The sequence below is a fragment of the Neofelis nebulosa genome, chromosome 3 (genome assembly GCF_028018385.1).
Source record: "Neofelis nebulosa isolate mNeoNeb1 chromosome 3, mNeoNeb1.pri, whole genome shotgun sequence".
NCBI classification, from domain to species: domain Eukaryota; kingdom Metazoa; phylum Chordata; class Mammalia; order Carnivora; family Felidae; genus Neofelis; species Neofelis nebulosa.
This window is the reverse complement of record NC_080784.1, coordinates 202303616-202320685: the sequence shown is the minus strand read 5'-3', so window position 1 is coordinate 202320685 and position 17070 is coordinate 202303616. Positions and strand designations below refer to the sequence as shown.

The window sequence follows — 17070 nt, the reverse complement described above, 5'->3', positions numbered from 1 at the left end:
GACCCGCACTGGTCCCCGCTCCCTCCCGTCCTCTGCTCCGCGTCTCGGGCTGAGCCCACAGTCCCCCGGGCTCCCAGCTCAGGCTTCCAAGTGGGTCCGGCCAACGGGAGCCACCGCGGGGAGCCACCCTCTCCGGGTGACATCCTGGGCCAGCGGTGCCTCAGCCATGCCCGGGGTTCCTCTGCGGTCCTCCCCTGCCTGTGGCCCAGCGTCCCTGCTTCCTCCTCATGTGTCCCTTGAGACGCAGGGGCCGCAGTGGCTCCTGCTGGTTGCTCATCTCTCCGTTGTCTGGCGCGTCTGGCCTTTTAGCTCTTCCGTCACCTTTGCAGCAGACTCCCTGCACTTGTCCCTCGCTGCTGACCTCCGGGGGTGGGCTCTGTTTCCCTGATGGAGCCAACGTGGTCTGGAGGTTGGGCATGCGAGCCCGGCTCCTTCTCAAGGCCCGTGCTCTTTCCTGACCAGTTTCTGACACTGAGGCCCGCAGAGTGAGGCGGGGTCCTGCGTGCATATCAGGGGAGACACCTGGAAACGCAGGACAGCAGTGGCTGGGCTCCACTCTGACAGGTTCACCGAGATCCCAGCAGCCAAGTGTCTTGACTTTGTCTGGGGCGTCACCATTTTCTTGTCTTTTCCTTCCTTTTAATAAAGGCGAGTTGTTCAATGTGTATTTACACGTGATTTCCTTTTTGTTTCCTCTCTGTAAAGCTTTTTACGTGGAGAAACTCACGTCTCAGGAAGATTGGCTTGGTACTCTATGTGATTGTCCACTCATTCATTCATTCATTCATTCGCTCACTCACTATTCTGCCACCTGTACTCGCCCACCCAAGAGTCACGTGCTAAGTTGTAGTAGTTTGCTCAGGCTGCTCTGAGGAAGTACCACAGACTGGGGGGCTTAACGGAGTCTGGGAGTCCAAGTTCAAGGTACAGGCAGGTTTGGTTCCTTCTGAGGACTCTCCCTGTGTCCTCACATGGTCATTCCTCTCATGTCTGTGCCCTAATCCCCTATTCTTATGAGGACACCAGTCAGATTGGATCAGGGCCCAGCCATACGACCTCATTTTAACTCAGTTACCTCTGTAAAGACGCTGTCTCCAAATACGGTCACTGTCTGAGGTCCTCAAATTCGACATACGAATTTGAGGGGGACGCAGATCAGCCCATAATATAAACCCTGGGGGTTGAGACCCAGGGAAGGTAGGGCCCTGGCCCTGGAGAGAGTGTAACCCACACACGCTGTGGATTCAGATCTTTCTCCAGAAAGATGGGCAGTGAAAGCCAGAAAGTCACTGAGCCTGTGGAAAACGGTGGGAAAACGTCTGCCAAAGGAGATCCCTCCATGCCAGGGAGAGACAAGGAGCCCTGGGGGCACCATGAGCGATGCAGAGGAAGGGGCCTCTGTGGCTGGGGCCTGGGGTGAGGCCATCCTGGAGGAGGCATCCCGGACCTGCCTATCCTGTGTGTAATGCAGGACATGTCCTCTGTTCTCTGAAGGTGGGCCGCACCATCCTGCAGGTGCGGGGGACCAGAGGCTGGGGAGGATGAACCACCTTATCCAGGGTCACTGAGAGCTGCAGCCGGGGGTCGAACGCCCCGTGGGTTTCATCTTGCTAGGGTACGGTTAAGGTCGGTCTTTGGACTTCACTTGGAGGAAAGAGCTAAAATTAAACAGCATTTATTATAAAAATAATGAAGCGTTGTTGAAATTTGAGGAAGAAGAGCCCCTCCCACCTTTATTACATCAGTGTTGCCCGTTCGTTTCCAACCAAACTGCAGCAAAAGTAACAGGACCATCCACTGAGTGCTTACTCTGTTCCAGGCACTGTTAAATCGCCTCGTATTTAATCCTTAAGACGATACCCAAAATGAGGTGATAATGTTATCCTCATTTACAGATGGGGAAAGGAAGGCGTGGGGTAGTTAAGTGACTTCTCCACAGTCACTCCCATCCAGCCACGTGGTGGTGGGGGGTGGGACTGGGACTTGAACCCCAGTGGCCCCGCCCAGGGTGGTAATAGCAGCCAGGGTTGGGGGGAGGGGGGCAGTTTCTCGCGGTGCCCCTGGTTTCACAGCAAGCAGTCTGCAGCTCTGCGTAGTGATAGCTGCGTAACTGGTCACCAGTGGAAAATGGCACCTCGTTGTCGATTTCGTATTCGTGGGCGGGTTTGTTTCCAAGGGCTGCTGAAACAAATTTCTACAAACCTGGTGGCTTAAGGCAACACACAGGGATGGTCTGACAGTTCTGGAGGCTGAAGCCCTACAGCGACAACCCCGGGGGCCAACGTCAAGGCGTGGGGAGAGCCATGGGGGAATCTGTTCCCTCCTCGTTTCCAGCATCCACAGCTGCATTCCTTAGCCCCCCGCACCTTCCCCCACCCACAGAGTCAGCAGATTAGTGTCTAGCTTCAGGGGTCACCTGGGAATCTCCCTCTGCTTCCCTACTGCAAGGACAGACACCTGTGACGGCAGGCAGGGCCCACCCAGATGGTGTCCAGGCCTTTCATGTCATGACAGCTACAGTCTCTTGCATTTCAAGCAATGTTCATGGGTGCCGGGGATTAGAGCCCGGATATATTGCGGGGCCAATATTCAGCCTGCCATAGTGAGATTAGTCATTTTCTGCTTCAAGTATGGGGATAATTACCAGAGTTAAATATTGTCTCATTTTTAGTGTTCTGGGTCGATCTCAAAAAATGGAAAGAGAGGCTTTTCTGATCCCTTTCAGATATCACATTTAAAACACATTTTTTAATGTTTTATTTATTTTTGAGAGAGAGAGAGAGAGAGAGAGAGAGGGAAAGGGAGGGAGGGGCAGAAAGATAGAGGGGGACACAGAATCTGAAGCAGGCTCCAGGCTCCGAGCTCTCAGCACAAAGCCGGACACGGGGCTCAAACTCACAAACTGCGAGATCGTGACCTGAGCCGAAGTTGGAGGCTTAACCGACTGAGACACCCGGGCGCCCCCATATCACTACATTTTATAAGCAATCGAGTGCTCGGCCTGACTCTGACTGATTAACCTGGGGCCATTCCTGGGGTTCGGTTTGGAAGGAACCTGATTACAATCCATACAAGGGGCGCACCCTCTTCCGTGGCTTACAAGAGCCTTCCCCAGGGCCTCAGGGCAGGAGAGGGGGCTCTTGTCCTTATTAGGAATAATAATGCATCATTTCATTTCTTCACAATAACCCTTCCGAGCCAGGCACAAGTACCTCTATCTTATAGATACAGAGACCGTGGGTCACGGTGGGGAACAATCCCAGGTGAGGCCCCGTGGCTGGTCAGCGGCCGGGTCAGGGAGCAAAGCTGTGTCCTCCCCCAGGGGCACAGAGTCTGTCCTGGCGGAGCAGGCCGCCCTGTGTGGCGTGGGCCGAGGAGTGAAGGTGTGCACAGGTGTGGGCTGTGAACGCACTTCCCACGTGTTGCCTGGATTTCTGTCATAGAGGGGAGATTGGCACATTAAGGGGACTTGGAAGCCAGGCACGAACAGGATATGGGCAGTCTTTGTGGTTCCTGGGGTCCCAGCGGGACCAGCCTGTCCCCTTGGGTTTCTCTCCATTCTCCTGTGCACCTCCTCCGGACGGAGCTGCGGTCAGGGCTCACATCCGGCCTGCGATACAAGTTCCACATTTCCCCAGGATGATAAGAAAAGGCTTCCTGTGGCTGAGCCGTCCCTAATTATTAGGCCGTTTCCACCTTCTCTCTGTTGTAAGTAATACAGGATGAGTGATTTCAATTGCAGAAAACTTTTTCCGAATTACATTCGTTTCCTCGGAAGAGATTTGAAAGGTTATAGCTCACGAGGGGGTCAACAGAGCGCAGGGTTAAAAAAGCATGAGTTCAGGAGTCAGACAGACTGGGCTCTAGGATGCTGTGTGACCTCGGGCAAGTTGCCCGGCCTCTCTGATCCTCCCTTTTCTTGAGGGTGAAGTAGGGGTAAGGGAACCTACCTGCAGGTTGCTAACGTAGGACGGATTGACACGACACAGACAAAGCTCTTAGGCCACATGGCACAGCCCTTCTTTGTTGGTGTCGACTGAACTTGGGATTACGGGCTCAGGGATGAGAACGCGTTGAAGACTCTCGATGCATGCTGCCGTATTGTTCGACAGATATCTTGGAAGCGTTCCAAATCATCTTAAATATGTGTGAATGTTTCGCACAGTGTGATATTGTCAGAATATCAAACTGGCCCAATGACCAAAAGAAAAAAAAAAACCCATAAAAACCCCACAAAGGTTGGCCCCAGGGTCTGTGAAACTCTCCGGCCACACTTGCACCCTGAGTAAGCATCTTCCCGCTTCAATGCCGCAGAATCCAGGAGCTAGAGCTGTCGGAGAGACAGCTCCTCCAGAGCGTGGACCAGCTGAACGCCCGCGTGTTGCAGGAAAGGAGCGACGCTGCCCGGGCCCAGGAGAAGCTCCAAGCCCTGCGGGACGAGCTTGCCAGCCAGGTACCCTCTCCTCCCCCTTGTTTCTGCTACTGGTTTCTCTATCCAGCAGGGTGACCCCATGGGCTTGGATTGCAACGGTGGAGGCGGGAGCTGCAGGGCCTGGGGCAGGGTCATGCGGTCTCTCTGGGCCTCAGCGGGCCCCATCTGTAAAGTGGGATCGCCGTCCTGCCCTGCCGGCCTCACAGAGGTCCTGGCTGGGGTCTGCGGGGGCGCAGGGGGCTGGCGAAAGCACTGGGTGACGGGCAGGGGCCGCGCATGCACCGGGAGCTTTGGCCTCAAGTTCATTTCTGTGGCCCTTCGGGGAAGCCAGCTCTGGCCCGGGGACAAGCGGGTGATGACTGATGCAGGGTCCCCGGCCTCAGGAGCTGGCACGCAGGTGGGGACGCAGATAGGAAACAGGTAACGCCCAAACCAGGCGCCAGGTGCCAGGAGGAGGGTGCAGGCACGGTGTGGGTGCATGGGGTGGGGGGCGGGAGGAAGCCACAGGAAGCCATCTGGCCTGGCCCTTGTGGGAAGGGCACGTGGAGCGTGGGGAACAGCCTGTGTGTAGGCACAGAAGTGCAGGGGGCGTACCGGGGCCGGAGCAGAGGGCGTGGGCGTGGGAGAGGGCGCTGGCGAGACAGGAGGCTTCCAGAAGGGCCAGGGTGGGAACCCAGTGCTGACTGCAGTGAGGGGCAGGCTTTAGGAGACTTCAGCAGGAGAGGCTCAGGACGGGGTTTGGGGGAAATTATTCTAGTTGCGTGGGAGACAGAGATGGTGGAGCCACTCACTGGCTGCGATTTCTGGGCCTCAGTTTCCTCATCTGTGAAATGGGAGTGACTATAGGACCAACCCTTTCGGACGGTCGTGTGGGTTAAGAGAGTCGGTACGCGTTGAACGCTGACAACGCTCACAGTAAATAACCGCGGCTCCTTTCGTGAATATCAATTAGCCTTTCTCGAGCTCTTCCGGGGGCGATGATGAAGGCTGGAGGGCAGGGCGCGTGAGGAAACACTGCAGAGGCAGAAACGAAGGCCTTCCAGGACAGCCACAGGGGGCTCTCAAAGAGGCTGTTTCCGCCGATGGCCCAGCAGCGTGGTGGGAAACCAGTTCCCAAAACGGGATCGACCAGAAAATAAGAAAGGGCGCGACGTGTGTAAGGAGGACGGCTGTTTGGTGAGACTTCCGTTTCAGTGGCGCACGTGTGCGTGGAAAGGGGCAAGTTGTAAAAGTGCGGGGAGCCGTCACAAAAGCGTGCAAAGCCCCGATGTCGGCCTCCACTGAGACAGACGTGGAGCACGGAAAGATAAGGGGCTCAACTGAGCTGCAATTCGCCTTCGAAATGCCAGGGAGACACACAAGTGGCAGTTTTTGCTTTGCCCTCTGCGTTGAACTTGGGTGCAGAAAGTACAGTTGATTGGCCGTCTCAGCTCCTAGCACGCCGTCACTCACGTGAAAGGTAGTGCGTCGCGTGGGTCCCCAGCAGGAAGAATGCCACCTCTCCGTGGAGAATGCCTCAATAAATATGCTTGGGGCCGTGCCCGATATACATGTAGGTTTTCCAAGACGAGTCAGCCACAGCCCTGCAGTCACGAGTCGTTCCCAGTGTGACGGGAGACAGAGGACGAGGGTGACAAGCAGGGACAGCGCTGTCAGGGGGCTCGGAGGCGCCGCGGGACCAGCAGTTGTGTGGGACGCACGCCTTTTCTACACGCACCTCCTTATTACCGTCTCCTGTAACCCGTATGCTCCTGGGGAGACCGGTCAGGAGCCCCACTTCCAGATGAGGGGCACAAAGTCAGAGTGGTGCGGGTGCTCTCTCAGGGACCCTCCGAGATCGCCTGCCCCAGCTACCACCCAGCCCAGCCCCCCTAACCCCGAACCTCTCCCCAGAGATGCCCACACTTCGGAGCAAGTTTTGAATTTTTTTTTTTTTTCAACGTTTTTTATTTATTTTTGGGACAGAGAGAGACAGAGCATGAACGGGGGAGGGGCACAGAGAGAGGGAGACACAGAATCGGAAACAGGCTCCAGGCTCCGAGCCGTCAGCCCAGAGCCTGACGCGGGGCTCGAACTCACGGACCGCGAGATCGTGACCTGGCTGAAGTCGGACGCTTAACCGACTGGCGCCCCTCGGAGCAAGTTTCGTAGGGGTGCGTGCACGAGTTCTCTCTGCTCTTTATGCCCAGTATGGGCCAGACGGCGGTTTTGTCCTGCTGCGTCAATGTTCCCAGGAAGCATTTGCGTGCAAAACCATCTCATTTCTGTAGTGACCTGTGTTCCCTCTGAAAGCCCATAAAGGCAGACCCATCTAGGGGATAACGCACCGCCGATTACGGGATAGCTGGGGACAGTTTTCCTCCCGGGGAATCGGACTCCAGGTTTATCTGCCCCACATCCCCCAAACCAAGCTGTCGAACAAAGCGTGCCAAGCGGTCCCCAGGTTTCGTCTTCCGCACACGCTCAGTTCTGTCTTCCACCAGATCTCCCGGCCGACAGCAGGCACGAGTGGCTGAGAGAGAGCTGCACATAGAAGTAGTTTGACCCCTTGTGATCGATTCATTCTGGAAACTGGGCCAGGACTCGCGGGTGACTCCTGTGACCCAGTGGTTGGGTCACCCCACTCCAGCTCACAGCTCAAGGGCCTGGAGGGAGGCTAGGTCTAAGAACACAGAGAGCTGTGTTCTCCAGACCTTTCAGATACACGGAGGTTGGAATCCTCGCTGTGGAGACTGATGATGAAACAAGCCACTTATGAGCATCCCAAGGGGGGAGTAACCGTACCTAGTTCTTGGGGGGTATTCCCAATATGGCTGCTGTGGTTTGTCTCAGCAGCCAGAAGCCAGGGCTGGCTGACCTCTGCAGGGCCAGGCGTGAACACTTGAGGGGTATGGAAATGGAGAGATGTGGGAGGTCCTGGGTAGAAGCGGGGAAACCCAGGCGGGTCCAGGAGGCAGCGCTTTATAAAGTGGTGCCGAGGTATTCGGTACCGGAACCACCAGTGCGCGCCTCCCTGTGCACACCAGCTGATGCCCACCCGGCCCAGTGCACAGTTTCCTTCCAAGCACCACCGGGGAGCTCACGGTGTGCGGGGCTGACTTCCTGACGCCCTCACTCCACCGCCAACTTGTAGGTTCTGGAGAAGGAGCGCGCGGCCAGGCGGCAGCGGTGGCGGCTGCGGCGGCTGCGGGAGCGGCTGCGGCGCAAGGACGAGGCGCTGGGGCGGCAGGCGGCGGCCCTGGAGCGCTGCCGAGGGACACAGCGGCGCCAGCTGGCCCTGGTGCGAGAGCAGGAGCGCGGCCTGCGGGAGCAGGTGCGGCGGCTGGAGCGGGACGTGCGGCGCCTCTGTCACGCGGCCGGCCTCCTGCTGGCGGAGCTGGACGCCCCGGCCGCGCGCGGCCCCCGCGGCCTCGGCGCGGCCGGCCCCGGTGGGGAGGCCGAGGAGCTGCGCGCCCTGCGGGCGCGGGCCGAGCGCGGCGAGCGCGAGCGGGACGAAGCGGCGCGCCGGTTGCGGGAGCAGCGCGCCACGGAACGCCGGCTCCGCGGGCAGCTGGAGGATCTTCGCTGCTGCATCTACGAGCTCAAGCTGTCGGAGATCGGCCTGCAGGGCCAGGTGGAGGACCTCGCCCAGCAAAACCGCAGCCTTCGAGAGGAGCTGGGGGCCCAAGCCCCCGGGGAGAGCGCGCGCAGCACTGCCTCTGCCGGTCAGTGCAGCCCGGTAAGTGGCCGCAACCCAAGGCACCAGTGGGTTTTCGGATTTCTCTTTCTCCTACAGCCCCTTGCAAGTCACCAGCGCCTCCGTCCCCCAGTTTTCCTCTTCATCCACTCATCCAGCCTCGCCAGCCCCATCCATCCATCCACCCATCCATCCACTCACCCACCCATCCAGCCACCCATCCATCCATCCACCCACCCATCCATCCACCCATCCACCCATCCACCCACCCATCCACCCATCCATCTACCCACCCATCCATCCATCCACCCACCCATCCATTCATCCATCCATCCACCCACCCATCCATCCACCCATCCATCCACCCACCCATCCATCCATCCATCCATCCATCCATCCATCCACCCACCCATCCATCCATCCATCCACCCACCCACCCAGCCACCCATCCGTCCACCCACCCACCCACCCAGCCACCCACCCACCCGTCCACCCACCCATCCACCCACCCATCCATCCACCCACCAACCCACCCAGCCACCCACCCGTCCACCCACCTGTCCACCCACCCACCCAGCCAGCCATCCAGCCATCCACCCATCCACCTACCCACCCATCCACCCACCCACCCATCCATCCACCCACCCATCCATCCATCCACCCACCCTTCCATCCACCCACCCATCCACCCACCCATCCACCCACCCGTCCATCCATCCACCCACCCATCCATCCATCCTTCATTCCATCAGTCATCTGACCCACCCATCTGCATAGCCAGTCACGCACCTTCACCCACCCGTTCTTCAGCACAGCCACCTCACTGCCCATCTGTCCACCTTCTCGTCCACCCATCCACCAGTTCACCAATATGCCTGCACATCCATCCATCTGCTTGTCTACCCATGCTCCATCATCTCATTCACCCCACCATCTGGCTGTCCGCCTCTCCATCCAGCCACTCTACTGGGAGCCAGCTACCCCTCATCCCTCATCATCTGTTCCCTCCTGTTCGTCCCGTCCGTCTGTCCAGCTGTTACAAGACCAGGCTGTGTGCCAGGCCCCTGAGTCCCTTGGGTGTGCAGTGTTATGTAACTGCCACATGCCCGTAAAGTCTTCCTTCCGAAGATGATGACCCCCTCTCCCTCCTCCCACACAACTCCAAAGGTGGGGACTGTTCCCTGGTGGCGAGTGCCGTCCATGGTTCTTCACTTCTCCTTCCTTAGACTGTGAGCTCCTTGAGGGCAGGGCCCAGGTCCGGGGGCTCTTTGGAGCTTCGGTCAAGCATCATCACCCAGGGGGTCCCCAGGACTATGCACACAGGGTTGGGTCCCTTTCTGGTTCTCTTAATGACTAGCTGTGTGACCTTGAGCGAACTTCTTACGATCTGCAAACAAGAGCAGATTGGACATTGATTCTTTCATTTGACTGACAGTAGAGTAAAAGCTCACGTTTAACCTATTCCTGCCCTGTGTTCTGCACCCTCCTGGCGGTTTTTCAAAGGCATTGTTTTCATCCAGTGCTCAAGAAGGCTGTGAGGTGGGTACTAATGGTATCCCCACTCCACATAGGAGGATACTGAGGCTCAGAGAGGTAGTGCATCGATCTGTTGTCACACAGCTAATGGGAAGCAGACCTGGAGCCCGATCCAGGTTTGATGGGAGTGCAGAGTGCTCTGTTCCTCCTGCACCAGCCTGCCTCCCTGGCAGGGAGAGTTAACTCAGCTCCTTACAAGAGCTCCGGATCCTGCCTCCCTCCAAATTACATCTAAGGAAAAATCAGTGAGCAACCTTACCGAAAGAAGATCACTCATTAAACAAGCTAACACACACACACACACACACACACACACACACACACAGAATCCACTTTTTCTTTGGATAAATCTCTTTCAAATTAACTAGACCTTTAAATGTGCTACGTTTTCTCAGGGAACGAAGGGCAGCCCGCTTGGCTCATTTTAATAATGAGTTTCTCTGTGGCCATTTTTTAAAAAAGAAAATAGCAACCCTCTGCCCCTGTTTCCTCTCTTCTGTGTGGTCTATTCATTCTTCCTCTATTATATTCGCCAGATAAAAGGAAAGAAGTGTACCTTTTTATATTGGCACGTTATTGTAATTCTGGAAAATAAATCGTGTCTGGACGGAAATTGTCATTTATTGCAGCTGCCACAAACACAGTGGTTGAGACGGCAGTTCTGGAACTTGACCTCCAAAGTCAGGGCGGTGGCAGGATTCATGGGCTTCTGAGGCCGTGAGGGATGGTCTGTTCGAGCCCCTCTCCTGGGCTGGTGGGTGCTGTCTTCCCTCTGTGCTTTGACGGCATATCTCCCCTCTCTGTCTGTCTCTGTGCCCAAACGTCCCCCTTTTTAAGAACACCAGTCACGCTAATGGACCTCATAGCAACTGGTTGCATCTGCAAAGACCTCCCTACCGCCATGTCCAAAATCAGGTCACATTCTGAGATACTGGAAATGAAAGCTTTAACTTGGGAATTTGGGGGACACAATTCAATCCATAACAAGTACCCCTCTGGACAAACAGTCGTGAAGACCCGCGAGGTGGCAGGGACACGGGCTGCATGGCCAGCTTTGCCTGGGTGGATATTGACAATGGCATCTTTATGCCATGTGCGGTTTTCCGTGCTCTTTAGCTGTCACTCGTCTAGTCCATCTGAGGAAGGAGGCACTATTTTGTCCTTATTTCACAGAGGAGGAAGTGAGGGCACAGAGAGGCCATAACCTCATAGTAGAGTCACGGACATGCTAAGTAGTGGGGCAGGAGCTGTGCCCCCACAGGCTCCTTGGACTTTTGAGTGCCATGCTCTGCCCTCCAGCACTTACTGGTCGGTGGCATAGTAGTCAGTACTAATGGGTGTCCCGTTGGTGCCTCCACCTGGCTTGGGCCCTAGCTCAGGACAGGGGCTGGGAAAGTTCCTATGACAATTCCCTGCCTGCACAGGATGACAAGACCTCGTAGGTGGAGGGGGTGGGGCTGAGGAAGGGGCCTGACAGTCAGTCTGTGGGTCGCTGCTGGGGACCCTGGCATTTAAAATAGGGGCTGGGGATGCCTGGGTGGCTCAGTCGGTTGAACTGATTCTTGGTTTTGGCTCAGGTCACGATCTCACGGTTTGTGGGTTCCAGCCCTGTGTCAGGCTCTGCTGGCAGCTTGGAGCCTGCTTGGGATTCTGTTTCCCTCTCTCTCTGCCCCTCCCTGCTCTCTCTCTCTCTCTCTCTTTCAAAAGAAGTAAATAAATATTTTTTAAAAAAGAATATGGGCCGGACCCAGGGCCACAGGCTGTGACAGTCTGCCAGGGTCTGTCTTATTCTCAGAGGGCAGTGCCAGCCCCGACTTGGGGCATTTGGGGGTCAAAAATGGCCGTCTGGAGAGAGCTCCTGGGGAGGTGTAAAATGCCAGCCAGGTACCAGCTTTCAGGGGAGTATAGCTGAGGTTTAAAATTTCGGTGCTAGAACCTACTGATAACAAAACTGCCCAGCCACACGTTGACCTTCAGGGTCTCAGTGGAGAATTATATCAAGTTCAGAGGCCCGTGGTGGCACTCCTGCGGGATTGTAGGCAGAGTTCTGAGAACATGGCACGCGTGTGTGGTTTCCGGAACCTGACAGTATGTTTCCAAAGGGGTTGGAGCCCGGTGGTGGGGAGGGGGTTAAGAGCTATAGGCAGGTGTTCAGCACCTTTGTCTGCATAGGCATGGTAACCCCCAAATAATCTCCTTTTGTAAACCTCTTGGCACCTGCCACTCTGGGATCAAGTTCAACCTCCTACCCATGGCCTTCAAGGTGCCCACACTCTAGGCTGGGCTCCTTCTCCAGGCTTATTGCCCACTAGCCCCCCCCACCCCCACCCTGTCCTGGCCACACTGAACTCCTGCAGGCCCCTGAATGCTCCAGGCTCTTGCAGCCTGCAGCCTTCCCTGTGTCTAGAAGCTTCTGCAGCCTGCAGCCTTCCCTGTGTCTAGAAGCTTCTGCAGCCCACAGCCTTCTCTGCTTCTGGAAGCTCCTACCACCTGCTCTCCTCGGCTGCTCTAAAAACCCTTGCTACCCTCTCTCCATTCAGTGGGAATACCACTTCCTCCAAGAAGACTTTCCTGACCTCTAGCTCATTCGCTCCTCAGTGCCCCTGTAGTGCCGTGACCCACTTCTAGAGGCCCTAATTCTCACTGTGCAGGGCCTGGCTGGTGTTTGTTCCTCGTCTGAGTCAGCCCTGAACCCCGGGCCCTGACCATGGCCGAGAGGTGCTTGGCAAGCTAGCGGTTCAGTGGGCAAGCGACCACGAAAAGAGATTTGCTCCGCTGCCCATGGAAAATGGAAAATCCCGGCCGGAGGGACGGCCTCACAACGGCAGTGCACTGGGAACCCCGGGTGGCGTCCAGCTCTGGGGAAGCACATGAGATAAAAAGTTACCCGTCATCGGGGAGCCACCCCCTCAACAGCCCAGTGGTTACCTGTGATGTGCCCTGGGCGTCCTGGGTCATGGTGAAGTGAACCGTCACGGGAAGGTGTTTTATTTGCTTCGTATTTACAAGCGCTTTTCCAAGCAGGATCTCATCAGCGCTGGGAGGTAGCCAGGCAGGAATCCCCCTGTCCTTGTACCCAGCCTCACAGTCCAGAGAAGGCACACCACTGGCCTGGGATCACACACCATCCAGTTTCCAGAACAAATGCCTTGGGGCCCAGGTCCAGAAAGGGACGGGCCACTGCAATGACAAACCGTGGCCTGGGGAGGAGTTTGGGGAGAGTGTTTCTGCTCAGGGCACGGGTGAAAGGAAAGTTAAAAGGACTGTGGTTTGCAAGACAAGAAAGGGCACCGGGGCTGGAAGGGTGACCCTGCTCTTTGAAATTTTATAGGGGAGACAGACACAGGGGCCGGTAGGGGAGACCTGGGCCATAGACTGCTACAGCAGGGGACAGCCCAGGGGCTGTGGTCTGGCCTAGAGGGAGGGCTTGTGCAGGGAGATGAAAAGTTACACACTTAAAAATGTCATGCCAGAGCAGAGTTCAAGCTCCTGGTGACCCCAGCATCAAGAATGTGGGAAGCCCCCAGAACGTCTCTGCCCCGGCAGTGTGGGTAGAGCGCCCCCTGGTGGCGTTTACAGGAATCGTTTCATTGTGCAGCAAGTTCAAGTTCCAGGCAGCCCTGTCCCTGCTCTGGCTCTCACTTGTGCAGAAGTCTGTATTGCATACTTGGGACTCCAGTAGTCAGCAAGGGCTTTAAAGGGCTTTAAAGGGCCGGCAGGGTCAAAAAATAAAACACAGCAAAGCCACGGGCATGCAAGTAACACAAAAGGAAAGACGAATGTCTAGTGGTCTTCCACAGAAAGATCAAGTCCGTTAGTTACAGAATAAATACACATACACAAAAGCTCAAGGTCCCATTTGATTCTGAATACTGGTCAAATATTAAAAGTGCCCCAGTGCGGTTTATAGTTGGTGAAAATCGGAAACAACCTAAACGTACAATTAGAAGGACCTGACTTGGTAAGTTAAGGCATCCCTTCTGTCAGAGGTTATGAGGCAGCCGTAAAACACCACGTTATAGGAGAACTTGTGGGGAGATGATCCTTCCGTATCATCAAATGAGAAATGCATGAGGCAAAAATGGGCATTTTGTAGAAACGGACTTTTGGAAGAATTTAAGTGTCTCTGCATAGAAGAAAGCCCAGGTGGATATATTCTGACACACTGATCGTGTTTGTGTCCGGATAGCTCTGTATTCCTCATTTTCCTCTTTTTTGCTTATCTTTCCCCATAATTGCATGTGAAAGCCGAAGCCACGTAAAACTTGGGGCCGCTGCCCCCCCCCCTCCCCCGAGCACCACAAGGCAGGAAGGGTCGACAAGACTGAGCGGGGGTGGGGAGGCAGGGAAGGGCAGAGAAAGCCCGGACCCAGTTCAAGACCCGAGCTCTGGTTCTGTTCTCCTTCCATGTGTGCTGTGTGACCTTGGACCGGCCACTGTCCCTCTCTGAGTAGTGGTTTGGTCACTTGTGAAATGAAGGGCGTGTAGCACCTTCTTCTAGGATGTCCCCCTCCCCCACCAAGTCGCCTCCCGGAGGCAGGGGGGTCTGTGTGTTACATCCGCGGCGGTGTCCCCAGCTCCAGAACAGGGTCTGTCACTTAGCTGAGGCTCGGCAAGTATTTGTTGAACCGAATTGAAGTCAACTTGGGTATCGGAACGAAATCCAAACAGAAGCAAACGGAGCTGCGGTGCTGGCCTTCGACGCTGCCCTCCCGGCTCTCCCTCCTCCCTTCTTCCCTCCTCCTTGCCATCACTCTCTTGCTCACCTCCACGCCTCCACGTGGAGCCTCTGTCTCCCTTTGTCCACCCTGCTCCCTCCTCTTCGTCTCACGACCTCCTCTCTCCTCCGTTTCCTCTTCTCCCCCTCTTTCCGGTGGTGATTTTGATGAAATCAAAACCCCACACGTAGAACACGAGGCCGGCGCCCAGGTCCCTCTGGCTTTGGGGGCTTTGGGCCGAGGCCCTGCTCTGTGGCAAAGCCCCCGGGGGATTCTAAGGTGCAGCCAGGGTTGAGGTGCCTGGTCTGTGAGGACGCTGGACGTGACATCACACAGACAGCCGGGAGGTCCCAAACCCAGAGAGTGAGCAGAAGATGCTTGAGGGAGGGAAGGGACTTGGTTTGGGGGAGGGCCAGGGAAGGCCTCGTTGAAGATCTGACCTTTACGCGGAGCCCAGAGAAGAGCAGGTCAGCCGGGCAGAGGGGTGGGAAGAGAGGCAGGCAGCAGGCACTAGGGGTGCAGGGCTCTGAGGCAGGGTGGGGGGAGAAGGGTCCCTGTAAGGAGCAGAACGAGGGTGGGGGCAGTGGGGCCGGGCAGCGGTTTCCTCTTTCTGCACAGCGGGAAGCGTGGGACATCGGAGACAGGAGAGCAACCCGATCTGGTTTCCATCTCACCGGGATGGCTCCGCTGCTGAGCGATCTGGTTTCCATCTCACCGGGATGTCTCCGCTGCTGAGCAGGGTGTGCAGGGAGGGGCGGAGAGAGAGGTGCGGGCAACCCCCGCCCTTCCTAGGAAGATGGGTAGCCAGGCAGAAGGAACAGCATATGCGGATGTGCAGAGGCAGGCAAGAAGCCGGCTGGGGAGGGGCCGGGAGGCCACCGTGAGCAGAAACCAGGGTGAGGAGTATCAGCCCCCCCGCCACCCCGACAGTGCATTATGGCAGCCTTGAACTGATCCCAGCCTGGGGAGGGGGAGCCACGGGAGGCCTTGTAGGTGCGAGAGTGCAAGCTAGGGGGGGTCCCTGGCACTGTGGGTGGGATGTGGGGGGACAGGAGGCCTGGCTAGGTGTCGATGCAGGGCTCTGCTGAGAGCAGGTGAGCAGCCGGGGGACAGGGGACAGGGGAATGATGTTACCTGTTCTCCTCTGTTACCCCTGCACCTGGAATAGCACCCGACACACAGTCGGAGCCTAATAAGTGTTTGCTGAATAAGTGCTGCATACCTGTCTTTCTGCAAGTTCTGCCCATCCATCTATCAAACATTTATTAAGCACCTAGTGTGTGCCAGACCAAGGTGAGGGTGCCAAGCACATGAGGCCAAGTGGAAGGCTTGAAGGACTCAAGGTCTAGTGGGGAAGCAGGGGCAGAAGCAAACAGCGCCCATTAGAACCTGGTTCCAAGTAGTGGGGGCCGTGGGAAGCCCCTCATGGACAGTGGATCGGTGCTGGGCTGTGTCTGCACGATGCCCTGCAGGGCGGGTGCCGGCTCAGGGAAGCTCTGTCCGCACAGCTGGCTTGCCGTTTGGGAGAGGCCAAGGGGAGGGGTGTCCCCCGGAGACCCGTGGCTGCAGCATTTGGGACTTGTTGACGGTCGAGGGACAGGACTGCCTGGGGCCCCCGGGCAGGCACCTGCCTCTGCTGGGGGGACACAGAGGACCTTCGGGAAGGAGAGGGGACTGGGAGCCTGTGGTGCCACTCTAGGGAGCCCGGGGGCATCTTGGCCGGACAGACACTCCTCGGAGAACCGAGTGCCATACCTCGTTGTCTGCTGAACTGAGTCGTGCCAATAGGAGGGGGGTTGGCCTTCGGACCAAGAGCACTGGGGCCGGGGTCAGGCCTCGTGCCCTCTGCTCTCAGCTGGGGACCCGGCTCCCTCCCAAGTCGTTGGAGGAAGCATCCTCCCAGCTCCCTCCTTGTGTCTTCCTCAAGGACGCCCTGAGCCAGCTTCAGGACGAGCCACTGGCCCTGCCCGGGGAGGGCGCCCTGGATGCCTGCCGAAGCCGAGGCTTGCAGACCACCCTCTGCTCCCATGGCGCCCCTGGCCCGAGAAGCTCAGCAGGTGTGTGGGTGCTGTGGGTGCGTCGGGTGCCTGCGTGGACCTCCGCTGACGGGCTAGCTCGCCTAGGACATGCTAGTGTGCCGGGGTGGGGGCGGGGCGGGGGGGGGGGTGACTGCCCCATTCTGCAGAGGGGAGGCTAAGGCTCAGAGAGGTAGTGTCGCTTGCTCGATGCCACACAGCTGGAGAAGGTGGGATCAGGGTGTGCGATGTCCAGACAAGGTCCTTGACGTGGGCTCACCTAGACATTGAGGCTCACTCCCTCCACCCTCAGAAGGGTGCCAGCCTGGTGACACCTGTTCTAGCACGGGGCAGCCGGTGTCTCGGGAGGGGATGTCTTTGCAGAAGACCATGTAACGACTGTTCTGTCCCCCACCCCCCACCCCTTGACAGCTCAGGGGTGAGACAGGTGTGAGGTCTGGTAGCTGCTAGGGCTCAGAGCCCCTTGTCCCTAACTGGTCTCTCATGGGAACCAATGTGTCTGGTCACAGTCTTGGGCCCGGCTTCCAGAGCCTCTGTTGCAAAAGCTGCTGCACTTGGGGAGCCCCAAAGCCACGATGTCCAACTAGCTGTCTGTGGTTTGCGGACAGCCTTCCGAGGCCAAATGCAGTTTGCAGACGAGAGGGTTACTTACACCCAGCGGTGCCGGTGATG

General features: G+C 57.1%; 1 protein-coding gene across 1 annotated transcript in view; it reads left to right on the top strand.

Moving 5' to 3' along the window:
- Window positions 1-17070, top strand: part of C3H4orf50 (chromosome 3 C4orf50 homolog) — a 55186-nt gene that overhangs the window by 4419 nt on the left and 33697 nt on the right. Inside the window, 3 exon segments of the mRNA XM_058723130.1 lie at window positions 4315-4453; window positions 7566-8150; window positions 16290-16419. Coding sequence (XP_058579113.1) covers window positions 4315-4453; window positions 7566-8150; window positions 16290-16419 — 854 coding nt within the window.